The sequence below is a fragment of the Rutidosis leptorrhynchoides genome, chromosome 1, assembly GCF_046630445.1.
Source record: "Rutidosis leptorrhynchoides isolate AG116_Rl617_1_P2 chromosome 1, CSIRO_AGI_Rlap_v1, whole genome shotgun sequence".
Taxonomy (NCBI): domain Eukaryota; kingdom Viridiplantae; phylum Streptophyta; class Magnoliopsida; order Asterales; family Asteraceae; genus Rutidosis; species Rutidosis leptorrhynchoides.
In genome coordinates, this window is record NC_092333.1 from 397,959,170 (window position 1) to 397,973,888 (window position 14,719).

General features: G+C 33.4%; 1 protein-coding gene across 1 annotated transcript; it reads right to left on the reverse strand.

Moving 5' to 3' along the window:
* Positions 1–2,936: 2,936 nt before the first annotated feature.
* On the reverse strand, positions 2,937–3,683 carry LOC139901228 (uncharacterized). The gene has a single exon (XM_071883961.1). The coding sequence runs from the start codon at positions 3,681–3,683 to the stop codon at positions 2,937–2,939; it is 747 nt and encodes a 248-aa protein (XP_071740062.1).
* Between the last annotated feature and the right edge of the window lie 11,036 nt (positions 3,684–14,719).

Genomic DNA, 14,719 nt, shown 5'->3' on the forward strand with positions numbered 1-14,719 from the left:
TCGATTAATATATGGAAATAATTGATAGAGTGACACGCGACATGAATAAAGGAAGAGTTGACACGTGACAAAAATTAATCAGGAGTTGATACGTAGGATTATCATCACACGCTTTATATAATATATATATATATTGTAACGACCCGACAAAATCGTCATTGACGGCGCCGTTAACTTAGGTCCCGTTGCGTGGTCATAGTCCCTATATGAGAAGCGTTTGACCAAAATTATGTCGCATTCATTTGAAACGTACAAGACTTGCAAAGTTTAGTTTACCAAACTGATCGACAACAAGCTTAAGTTTACAAGAGTTATAAAGTATAAATGAAATAACTTGCGACATAATTAGTTGAAAATCTCGGTTGCTATAAATAGCGTAAGTATGTAAACATTTGTTTGAATCCAAAGGTGCTATCACTAGCGTATGCATGTATGCTTGACCCCAAGCAAGTAATCAAAGTGTATGCATGTATGCTTGACCCCAAGCAAGTATGAGTGTACGCTAAAGCATGTATCAAATAGCCATTCATGAACCTGAGAAACATATAGAAAACTGTCAACGAAAAACGTTGGTGAAATCATAGGTGTATTTATAAATATTGTTTTTGAACCACAAGATTTTGTATTTCCATAACATTGATTATCCAAATCGTTTGCATTCTAAAAGTATGTTCGCGAGCACCCAATTATCAAGACTTAACTTTCCTTCCATAGAATCCCATCACAATAGTGTTAGAATATACACTGTTTTTCAAAAATATATTTCATCCGCATAACGGTAGCGAACCGTTCGAATGAGGGTTTGTCAAACCCGTATGGCCACACAATATAAGTTCTCGCTTACACCCTGCAAGTGTAACTAATGATAATCGAATTGAGGATTTTTGTTCTAACTCGCTGTGGAATGTATGTTTCCGTACTTGTGTTCAAAGTATAAAATATGTAGTATAAAACTGTATATGTTTCTCATCCCATGATTTAAAAGTATAAAAGTTGTTGAAAGATGGGACTATGATCTCACCTCGAGTGCACGAGTATAAATGTACTTCACAAAGTAAACGTGTGCATGATAGTTGCTTAGTCTTGACCTAAACAAGCATGTTGTATCAATTAACCGATTACGACACAAGGTCGGGTGAAATGTGTTCAATTAGTCCTATGGCTCGTTACGACTCGATTAGTATAGCATGTGAATCACATTGTCAAGTTTCATGCAAGAATCAAGTATAAAAGCACGTTAGAACTATTGCAAAAGTGTTTGGTTAAGTTTGACTAAAAGTTAAACTTGGTCAAAGTCAAAGTCAACGAAAAAGTCAACACGTTCGGGTCGGGTCTCGAACTATTTTTTTGAGGTTTTTAATCATACATAAGCATGTTGGCCAAGTTTCATGTTGATCGGGGGTGCGTAGCATCGTTAGAATTAAACGAAAAATGACAATTTTGGACAGCCCATAATGTTACGCCCGCAATGTCCTGGGTTACGGCCGCAATGGCATGGGTTACGGCCGCAATGTCCTGGGTTACGGCCATAACTTTGGTCCTCCAGGTGCTGAAATGCTGAATTTTCTAAGTGTCGAGCCAAACTTCTTTCATTAATGACTAATGAACCGTAAACATTCAAAACACATTTCTTATATCGTTGGAAAGGTAATTTAACAAGGAATAAAACTAAACACATTTAATTAAACAAAAACATCATTTACAAGAACCGAAATCTCGCCGAAAGTTCATTATTTAACGTTTCAAGCTCAAAAATGCAAATGGTGATTCGGGAATCCAATTTATACATACGATATGCCGTTTAAAAGGTAATTAAACATACATTGCAACTAAACACTTATCAACAACATTAACAAGCATTCAATACATCAAAATTTCATTTTAAGTCTATCAAACCCTAACCAAAAATCATAAAATCAACAATCATGCTAACGAAGTTTTTCTAAATCAACCTACATATCAAATTGAAGCTAATGATGCTAGTAACACATTTAATACATGAAATTTAACATTTAAACAATATTTAATCACCCAAAATCAAGGATTTAACAAACCCATTTTTCATATTCAAGCTAGTTACTCAAAACAACAAATCGAGCAAACCAAACATATATTCATGTTAGACTTGAGCCATAGACACTAATTAACACCATTTCAAGTCAAAAACACTAAGAACATGAAATCTAGAGTTTTAGAAATGTTACCCAAGATGAAATTGGTATCAAGTTGTAGAGGATGAAGAGAGGATTCCAAAAGTACAAATCGTTTTGTTGTAAGCTTCCTTAAAAAGATTTAGATGATGAATTAGTAAGAATGGAGTAAAGGGTGTTTTGTTGCTAGTAAGTAATGAGAGAAAAAGAGAAAAGAAAAGGAAATGGAAATGAATGGTGGGGAGGATTCTTTGACCATTTGACTCTCTTGGTCAAGTTTGGCCATTTGGCACAAATGGTCCTCCGAGTTTGAAAGCGGGTGCGTGAATTAACCAAACGAATTATTTTAAAAACGCAAATTAACGAGAGATGTCATAATTAAACAACGGGAATATTAAGAACATTAGTTAACGAAAAGTACGAATATAGATGACGAAAGATATTATCTAAAAAAAGACGGTGTTAAAAATAATTTAACAGAAAAATGCGGGATGTTATATATATATATATATATATATATATATATATTATGTGATTAATATGCTAGACTTAGTGTTTAAGTGTTAGATGTAAGGTTAGCGATACGGACAGTGGCGGATCTTGAACGAAATTACTAGAAGGGCCAATTTTTTTTTTAATGATTTATACATAGAACGAGTTCCCACATGTAGATGAAATAAGGAAAACCATAGTCACTAAAGCAATATAAAATTACAATTTGGCCCGACGACCTTTGATGTCTTTAAAGTCATTTATGACAGATTGTGAGTCAAATGTTTCCGAGTTTTATTTTTCAATGTACATCACCAAGTTAGATGCAAGAAAATCATCAGACATCTTGTTTCGGAGTCGATTCTTAAATATTTTCTTTGCTGAAAATCCCCTTTCGGTCGTCGTTGTTGAAACTGGAAGTGTCAATATGAGTCTGATCAATCGATCAGCCAAATAATACAACTGTAGTTTGTTAGTTTCCACAAAATTGGTGCATAGTCGTGCGATACTAGGAATAGCTTTAAGCTTTGGGTTATTTGGCATCTCAATTATAAAAAACTCAAACTGATATCTCAACTGGTCCATCTCTTGTTCCGTGAAATTTGCAGGATAATATTTCTCAACAAGGAGGCAAATATTATCAATATCAAGCATTTCATTATCTTTTTTGAGAAGCAAAGAAGATCCGAGAGTTAATAAGTCCATGTCATGCTCATTGAATTTGTTGTCGAGCTCTTGCAATTGCTTGTCCACGGTGCCAATAAATAGATCGGTATGATAATGGTGCTCAATAGTAATCTGGTTATCTTGTCGACGAGGAAGATAACGGGTTGACTTATAAAGAGAATTCATATCGGGTATATCTATTTGGTGTTTCTTTGAAAACAACTTTACTTTCTCAAATAATACAAATAATGAATCCCAACCATCATTTCTAAAATCAATGAGACTTTTCTTTGTTGCGGAAACTAACTTAATAGCATTAACAATATCTTGACTTTTCTTCTGTAGAGCTTGAGAAAGAATATCAGTTCTTCCCATTATTTCTTTCACCAAAGTGAAGAATAAATATAAACTCAAACGATTTGAGATACATGTAAGCCGAATTAGCATCACCAAGTTGAGAAGAGTAAGATCCATCTTCAATTATACTCTCAAGACTTCACGAGTAGCATTAAACATCCTAATCAAGTTACAAACATAATTAAAATGAGAACCCCAACGTGTATCGCCCAACTTAAGAAGGGTACTCTTCCAAATGAATTTTTGATAGGGACCCATTTCCAAATACTTCCTTCTAATTAATTCCCTATCATTAACGTGGTACTCCCACATGTGCTTTCTCTTCCCAGGATCTCTTTCCAAAAAATTAAGATCTGTCGCCCTGATGTTCGGCTCGAGTGGTTCAGTAAAATGGATCTCTGGTTGATTTCGATGTGGTTCGGGATCACTTGTTGAAGCTTTGGCACGTTCATTATCTTGATTTATGTTGTTCGTTTTGTCATCAGTCTTTCTCTTATAAAACGAAAAAATTTTCTATTGAATTGCCATAATAGCTCCTGTTTAGATGAAAGAGTGCAACTCAAATTAGAAAAATCATGACAAACTATTGTTTTTAACGAGTGAAAGAGCCCTCGCGTTGCGTCGGGTTCGTTTTCTGAGTTTTTTTTTAATCGGGTTTGCTAATAGTATATTTACATTACAAATGTTCAACCCTGTTTTAATTACATTACATAATAAATAAGGACCAAATTTCCTCTTATGTTATATAAAAGGACATTGATATTTCCACTGATATATTTTATAGATCTATTTTTTTTCATTCACATAATGGTAAACTGAAAACTTTTACATAATTTGTACTACTTTAAATTGATTGTTATTAACTTTATTGTTTTATCCGAATTTCGTGAACCATTCAAATCTAACAAAAACTAATCAAGTTTCACTAACTGTCCTTTTCATTTTCATGGCAATTCTATACTTTCATAATCAGAATTATTTTTATTTATTCTTGTTAAACTATAATCAAAATCAAATGCCAATGTGAATAGATTTTGTAATTTCCTTGTTAGACCGGGCTGGGCCAGCCCAATTTACATTTAGGTCCACGTACAATTTTCATCAAAATTTAATTCATTGTTTATTCAAGATCCAATTTAATCCCACATACAATTTTTATCCTTATTTTCATGAATTATAGTTGGGGCTTGCAATTCTTATCCCTTCCTATTAACCCTTACTATCAACCCCACCCACCCCGATCCTTTTTTTCTTTCACTATATCTATATTATTTTTTCTTTTTAACTATATCTAATTCTAATTCTATATATACAAATAGTTCTTTAATTTTTTTTATCAACTCTTTCATACTCTTCTACTGAATAAAGATTTAATATTTTTACCTTCCAATGATACGGCCTTTTCTTCTACATCAACGACTAAATATCCCATGATACGGCTTTTTACTCTACCCAGGGCCGGTCCCGAAGATTTTAGTGCCCTGAGCGAAATGAAAAAAAGGGGCCCTTAGGCTCTAGCGAATAATATATAATATAAGCTAATTAAAAAAACGACAATTAACATCATATCAATCGTTAAAGATTTGTTAAAGACTATTAATGTTACTTTTTTCAATGAATCAAATTGTTAACTAAAAAAATATATCATAGCATTCTGTGACAATTGACATTACATAACTATGAAACTGCCCTTGAGGATATGGCAGATGTGTGAAGTGTGAACCAACTGGAAAGATATAGAATAGTTGTATGAATGTTATGGATAGAAATCATGCAAGTATGGTATGCAAGTATGGTTGACGATATAGTCAATTGATGGAAGAAAAAAAATCAAAGTTTTTTAATTGTGGTACACATTTGAGAACGTTCTTTATAATTCACTCTAATATGATAAATTATACTAACTAATAACAAATAGTTTTTGGTTCACAATATTTCCAGTTGAAATAATGCAGCAGATCTGCAGATTCAATGGTCCACCTTTGTATGTTTGATAGCATCCCTTGCTGTTGCATTTACAATATTTGTATTCGCTAGTTTTAGTCAATTGGTTGTAAAACCACAGCAGCATATCTATTAGTTGGAATCTAAGCTAGTGTTTTTCTCTCCCACATCGGTTTATGAAGAAGAAAATAAATTCTATATAAATCAAAAGGTGAAGTTGAAAGTATTTTCTATGTAATCAAAATTGTTGGGCTGTAAACTAAACTGATGTATAGCAGGCCTATTTTGCTTGTTCCTGGGGCGAAGGATTGGGCCCTTAAAAATATTGGGCCCTGAGCAAATGAACACCTTGCTCCCCCTTTGGGCCGGCCCTGACTCTACCTTTAATCTTTGTTCCTCTCAAACCAAATAATGCCTCCGATTTATTCGTCGGCTAACGACTCTCCGATGACGGTTCAGATCTAATAATAGGCGTTTAGATATATCTTTTCTATAGATTCGTGTTTCGATCTATTTTATTGTTAGAACCGTGTTTGGATCCGACCAGATTTGAAGAGATTTGTTTCTCCATTGAAGATCTAGTTCATTTGTTAGTTTTTGATTTTGTATGTAACTTGTTAGTGTAAATTGAATGGTTCATAATTTTTTTTTCCCATTGCTATGTTGGTCTGTACTCTATGTAATCAGTTGTACCAACTGTGGTGGAAGAAAGGAGGTTCCAGAGCAGGGCTTTAAAAAAAGATAAAATGACCAAAATACCCCTGCTACTATTGATGAATAGTGCTACAGGGTTTTGTCTATTAGTTATATTGATAAATCTGCAATAATAGTAACATTAGTTACTCTATTACTCTTGACGAGTTAACAAATCATAATATCATTTATAGCTAGTTAACTGTTAATATGTTATTGACTTATTATTACAAGTTATAACCTATAATTGAAAGTTTGAAACTAATAAGAAATACCCATTACCATTAGTTTAATAGTCTATATACTTAGTTAGTTAGTTTATAAGGCCACTGCCACACAATATATTTGAAATTAATATATCATGATTCATGTATGTACACAGATTCTAAATTTAATACTCTTTTAAAATCTTAATAAATAATACAATAACTACATCGGATCATCCAACTTGGAAGACTATCGTTACCTCCTCTTTTGATAGACATCCTCTTGGTGATATTTTAACCAATTTGGCAAGAGTTAGAGTTAGTCAAGTGTCTCCGATATGGCGTGATATGATGAGATTAAAAGGTGTTGAGGAGCTATTTGAAATTTTTAGTCCTCAAAGTTGGAAGTCGTGCATTGGGAATGCATCGAATATATCATTTTGGCATGATATATTGTTAGACGTTTCCCATTTTAAAGATTAATTCCCCATCTTATACCGAATTTCTTCCAAAAAGAATTGTTTCATGTCTGAGTGTGGGGCTGTAAATGAATCAGGCACGATGGTTTGGAATCTAGGATTCGAAGGTTTTATGGATGCTTATGAGTTATCTCAGTTTAATATCTTGTCAGATCTACTACTTTTGGTTCACTTGGATTAGTTTAAAGAATATGCTATACATTGGGTTCATTCGGTGACAAAGATGTATACGGCTGCGGACGGGGTGCGTGTTATGCTATCTTTTAATATCAATGTGGAATTTGATTGGGTCAAGATTATATGGAATCCGAAGGTGCCCTCTAAGGTCGCTATCTTTCATTGGCTTGCAATTCAAGGAGGAGTGTCGGTTAAAAAGTTTTTGAGCTATAGGCATTGCTTAAGAGATGCGAAGGATGATAAGTGTGTATGGTGCGCAAGGTACGTTGAATCTATAGATCATCTCTTCATACATTGTTCGTACTCGCATAAAGTGTGGTCCGCATTGTTCAATTGGTGGAACATTAGTTGGATTATGCCATCGTCTATTGTGAAATTTTTATTAGAATAGAGTAGTGGTATGAATATAAAGGCTAGTGTTTTTTGGTGTCTTATTGGGCCGGCTACACTTTGGGTGATTTGGTTAGCAGGGAACGAATAAGTGTTTGAAGGGAGATATACATGTTCTATCGTACTAGCATCACGTATCAAGATTAAAGTCTTTCAATGGCTTGTTAATGCTAACATGTGTCTGAGCCATCAAGTTTATATATGGTCGAATCAGCAGTGTGATCTTCTTTAAGAAGAGATACAGTGGAGAAGATGACTTGTCTGGAACATAATGCACCTTTTGAGTTGTTTGCTAATGTGTTGGTTCTTTAAGGATTCTACTGTCTTTTTGTTCATGTAATATGATTAAATGGATAAGTGCTTACGCATATGTAAATCCATTCGATCCACCTTTGTACTGTTGGCTATTCACAATTTCGTGAACAGTTTTTTATATTACAATCATGTTTTTTGCCAAGAAAACAAAATAATAAAATAAAGGCATAATTGCACCGATGTCTTCATGTCCATTATTGTATTTTGTATGTATAGTATGATTTTTATAAATCAAAATTCTAGTTTTAAAAAACATTTAATAATAGAAGGGAAACACATACCTTTTAGATAATTGATTTTGATCGGAATATAAGTCGAGAAGAGAAGATGAAGAGAAGAGAAGATGAAGAGGCGGATGATAATTAGATTTGATCGGTTGTATAAATGGGTAACAATAATTTTTTCGTTTGCTTAGTAGAAGGGCCCATATACAACATATAATATATTTTGATCCATGCTACAGAAAATTTATGGTTATAGTCCAATTTTTTGGAAGGCCCTTGGCCCACCCTCCCCGTTCCTAACATCGGCCTCTGGGTATGGAGTATAAATACCACTTAACCATGTAGAAACCATAAGCCTTTCACCTCACTTGCTCACAATTACACACACTCAAAGTGTGTTTCCCCTAATTATTCTCTCAAACACATTGAGAGACTAGGTTAACCTTGTGACATCAATTTGATCCTTATCAAATTGATTGTTGAAGAAAACCATTGATCAACTTAATTTTGATTGAATCCATTGGCTAGATGATTGTTGAAACGACCCAACCCGTATTAAGACCGGCCCATAAAATTTTTTCCTTTTAATACGCGTTAAATAATACTTTAGGTCCCAATTGTGTTTTCATAAACATCTTTAATACAATAGAAGGTTTAATAAACCTTAAAACATTTAATACATTGATTAATTGTCCAAACGGACATACACGACCCGACTAGTTTAGTTTCCAACCAAAACCGAGCATTGTGATTTGGGACTACGCTACCCAAATCCTAATCGAATACAAAAGCAAGATCTTCTTAGCAACCTAGCCAAGATCTCTAATCCCCAAGCTTACCCGAGCCGCCAAGCATGCGAACCTATAAAAATATCAACAACGAGAGGGTAAGCTAACGCTTAGTGAATGATAATATACTACATACATATATATGTATAAAATGGACACGCCACACAAATATCAAATACCGCATACCGAAGCATCCATGTATAAGGCAACTACACTAAGCATACCGTACGATCACTAAGCAATAAGCTAACAACATCAACAATGAGTAAGTTTACCAACGACAATGTGAACAAATGCCAATAAGCTACACCCGGAGGGTTAGCTACATCACGACAATACGACATTATACGTATACAATATATATATATATATATATATATATATATATATATATATATATATATATATATATATATATATATATATATATATATATATATATATATATATATATCTCGAATAACATAATTTGCTTACGCTTACAACACAATAACCATGGTTAACCAAATCTTCGCAAGGGAATGACTTCGCGAAACAAGTCATCGATGTTCATAACAACCGTTAGCTTTCAAACACGGCTATGGCATGCTAACCCCTAAGGTGTTCCAAAAACGGCTATGGCATCACTTGATCAATGTGTGAGTAAAACACGGCTATTACTCACAATCATGTGCACAAACACGGCTATGTGCAACAATTAATACGGGCAACAACGTGGGAGTAAAACACGGCTATTACTCACCACCATATTGTAATGACCCGGAATTTTCCGACCAAATTATACTTATGAGATTAATATTTACATAAATTAAACCATACCAACATGATAAGCAATCCAAATTGTTGAGACTTGTGTTTTTGAAAAGAGTTTTACACAACGTTTGACCGTCCAATATGACCGATGATATCACGAACTATATAACATACGATAATTATACGTTTTTGTATATATATGTATTTATATATATTTAACATGATCTAAGGATGGTTTAACATCTCATTGTGTACTAATGACAATGAGTTATAAGTATATTTTGAAACTACTAACTTAAGTTTTCAAAACGATAACTATACGTAACATTCTTTGATATATATACTTATAATCTATAATGCTTATACATGTATCGTATATATAATGTATTTAATCACTTTTAAGGACTTAAATACATAAAAAAATATAAGTATATTCATAAAAGATAGCTATATTTGAATTCTCGTTCCGTTTCCTCAAGATTTCTATACGTATATCTAGGCTATATGTACCCGTATCATACCCAGCTTCTATACGTATTTACTATTGGTATATACACATCAAATCAACATCCTAATCCACATTATTACTGCCCTAGATATGAGGTAACTAGAATTTGTCAAGTAGTATGAATTATTAGTAAGAAAACAAAATTAGGAATCCTTTTCTTTCTTTATAAACTAAAAACGTTTTTATAAATGAACACCATTTCGTCACTCCATTTTCTCATAACTACACCCTCATTTCTCTCTCAAAATACTCCTAACTTCATACTTGATCATCTCCAAGCATTTTTCCCATCATTTAGCTTCAATTACAAGCCTTAAACACCATAAGAAAACTCTTTCAAGAACATATCAAAATAACCACCCATTTGAAGAAGTTTACTTCCAACCTTTTGATCAAACTCCACCACTCTTTGATTCCAAGATTATTTCTTATCTTTTGCAGTAACTTTATCCAAGTAACTTGAGGTAGTAACCTTGTTCATAATCTTATTCAATTCATATTCATATAGCTATCTTATTTTGTGGTATAAAATTTTAACAACAAGAACATAGTTTGAATGATTTCAAACTTGTTCGCAAACTAAATAGATCCTTCTAACTTGACTTTTAAAATACTTCAAGACCTGTAATATATCATAATGATATGCTAACCTAACAAGATATAACTTGGTTTTACAAAGAACATCTTAAAAACTGAATCTACGTCGTCGGAGTGCAACCGGGGGCTGTTTTGGGTTGGATAATTAAAAACCATCTTGAACTTTGAATTGGAAGTTCATGTTCTGTAAAAATGATATTTCTTATGAATATGTTAACACATAAAAATTTCATGGTTTAACTCAAAGTGTAAGTATTTTTAGAAAAATGATCATTAAATGTTGTTTTTATGATGGAAAATGATCACTTTCATAAGTTTCACCAAAGTTTGACCTATAACCTATGATTTCGAATACAAATTAAGGTATTTTCAGTTCATATTATTAAAATTTGACTCGATCCAAGGAAGTGGCAAGTTGAACCAACAAAAACGGAGTTTTAATGAAGAAACTACGACTAAAACAAGATTGGGTATCCGAAGCTAGTTTAGCTACGAAAATATTTGGAGAAAAAGTAAATTAATCATATCTTTTCTAATTAATATGATATTTTATATATAATTACTTATGATTTGATTTTATATATTTCAGAACTACCCGTAAACAACACGAGAAGATTAATCATAAGACCTCATGATTGTACGCAACACGTCATTTGACAACACGGTACTTTATGTACGCAACATGTCATTTGACAACATGGTACCATGGGTCGAGATTAATTCTGATCAATACGAATACGATGGGGTCTTTATTTATTTTATTTAAGCAACTAATTGTGGACCACTAACATCGGATTGCTAACTACGAACTAAGAAAATATTAAAAGTATATATATATGTAACGATTACTTAAAAAGAAAATATGTTGATATATTATATATATGGTTAGGTTTGTGATATCTATCAGAGACCAAGTCGAATTAAATACCTTCAAGGCAAAAGTGAGTTTCATTTTCTCCCCTTTTAATTGCTTTTGCAGTATATATTTTTGGGCTGAGAATACATGCGCTGCTTTTATAAATGTTTACAAAATAGACACAAGTACTTAAAAATATATTTTACGTTGAGTTGTACCACTGGCATATTTCCCTGTAGCTTGGTAACTACTATTTACATGGGTATTGTAAACGCGAATCTTGTTGATAGATCTATCGGGCCTGACAACCCCAACCGGACTGGACGACCAGTATTCAACGGTTGCACAGTACTTCGTTTTGGTGACTACACTTGGTACGGTGTAGTGAGATTTCATAATAAAGGGAATATGCGACGTTGATTAAATGTTAAGTATGGTTACCAAGTGCTCAACCACTTAGAATGGTTTACATACACTTGCGAGTGTATTATGTTTATGATTATGAAATCTTGTGGTCTATTAACATATTGAAATGATTGTTATGATAAACCTATGAACTCACCAACCTTTTGGTTGACACTTTAAAGCATGTTTATTCTCAGGTACGAATTAAGTCTTCCGCTGTGCATTTGCTCAATATAAGGACATTACTTGGAGCCGATCATCGCAATGGGACCAAATGTTGATGACTTCGTCTAGGTGGATTAGGACGGGTCCTTTCAGTTGGTATCAGAGCGGTGGTCGTAGCGAACCAGGTCTTGCATTAGTGTGTCTAACTAGTAGTTGTTAGGATACATTAATGAGTCTGGACTTCGACCGTGTCTACATGTCAAAAGTTTTGCTTATCATTTCTAGTCGGAAATCATCTGCTTATCATCCTTAGGAAATTACCTGCTTATCATTCATAAGTCTAGACATGTTTTACTGCATTTACTGCATTGATAGTGTATAGACGAATTCTTATCTTAGCATATCTGTTATTGCGAACTTTGACTGATATCTTTTCAAAGATTCTCCGTAATTTACGGGATTTTGGTATTATATATACATATGTAAATTATGTATTGAAGAGTACCAAATCTAACTCCTATAATCTATTCCATACCAAAAATTCATTTTCCCCATTATACAAGATGGATTTCGCATCTAGTTTGAATTCTTCAGATTCCAACAGTTATACCGATATAGATTTCCATTCGGGCTCCGAAAGCAGCGTTACCGGAATAGATCAACCAATTTCCCATCATCTATTCTGGATGAATTGGAGATGGGTTCGTAATATACTAAATCACTGGAGACAAGAAGAAGGTGATCCATTCCATCCACCAAATTGCCCTCTTGGCGATGAACCTGAAGCACTTACCGGCGAACCTATTCGAAACACCATTTTCTCTCTCATTTCTAGAGTATCTCGTTACGATTATATACTATCCCATATTACAAATCTTGTTCATTCGCTCGCTCCAACCGCCAATCATCCCGGTGTACTAGCAGAAGTTAACGAACTTCGCGCTCGCGTGACGGCTTTGGAGAACATGGTGCGAAGGTTGCCAGCACCAGCAGCATAATCAGCACCACCATCAATAACATCAACAATACCATCATCACCACTAACAAACAACATCCGCATCACACGTCTCGACATCATAATCTGTCCCACAAACATCAACATCATACGCACCATAGATACCAAGGAGTACCAACAATAATGAACGATGAAGTATTGATCCATAACTTCATTGATATTCTGCGAAGAATATGTGGTCTCAAAAAGTTTTAGAGATTTCTTATTCTAGCTCAAACCGAAAAGCAAATGAGATTAATATCATATTAACTCATTAAATTCATGATTTCATCTGAAGAAAATATATATGTATATATGTTTTCATAAAGATTGTAATTAAAAGTTCTTTTGTACAAAATATTAATGGTGAAAATTTTTTTTACGGGTAGGTAATACCCGAGGAATAATTAGATTTCATCTTAATAAGTTACATTGTACATTCATCGAAGCTGATTCAATAGTCATTTACTATCCTACTTACAACCACCGATATACGTATCCGTTCACCACAGAATAACAATTTTCATTCAATTTCATATTTGGATTTTGACTTCCCAGAATCCAACAAGTGGCATATGAAGAAAACATATGACAAAATAAAATCTGTTAGAAACAAACAAATTAACTATGAAAAATTTTGTAAAGAATCCACGCTAACTGTTCCAGCTAACTGTTCCTAGCTAACTGATTACATTTTATTTATCGCAGTTTATTTATCACAATTTAATTATCGTACTTTTATTTATCGTCATTTAATTTCTGTAATTATTTTACGCACTTTAAATATCGGGACACGTATACAATGTTTTGACATATCATATCGACGCATCTATATATATTATTTGGAATCACCATAGACACTCTATATGCAGTAATGATCGAGTTCTCTATACAGGGTTGAGGTTGATTCTACAATAATATATATAGTTTGAGTTGTGATCGAGTCTGAGAGGTATACGGGTCACGACACGTATTAATTAATTCGTATATTATATATTAAACTATATATGAATTATTGGACTGTTACTGTGGACTATCGACTGTGGACTAATGACATTGGACAATTAAAATGAATTAAAATATTGATTATAACATATGAAACTAAACATTTCTTCAAGATTGCCACTTGATTTCATCTTAAACCTCATTGTATCTCGACGATTACAATCAGCGTTCAAATCTATCATGATTCTTAAAAACACCTCAATCGAGAGGATAAACCAACAACACTTCATCTACTGAAGAAAAGATTGATGCATATAGTTATGCACCTGAAAAACCCTCGGAAACTGAGTAAACGTTTGACACGTATCTGTTCTAGTTCCTTTGACATTGTTATTACCGAAGATCGTTTTGCAATCTCTTTCCAAAGTAGCTAATTTTGTCACAACTCCAGCAAGTCAACTCCGACTTTTCATCCAAAACAACTTTATTATAACCGCGATATATATGCGTACTCTTTATTGTTACTGGGGAACCTTTTATATTCCACAATATTACCATCAGCGATTAATCATTCTAAAAACACAATTCTCCTGAAACTACCTCGGTTTGATAACC

Bases quoted from the DNA above. Each gene is read 5' to 3' on its own strand.
- LOC139901228 (XM_071883961.1), bottom strand. From the start codon at position 3,683: ATGGGAAGAACTGATATTCTTTCTCAAGCTCTACAGAAGAAAAGTCAA.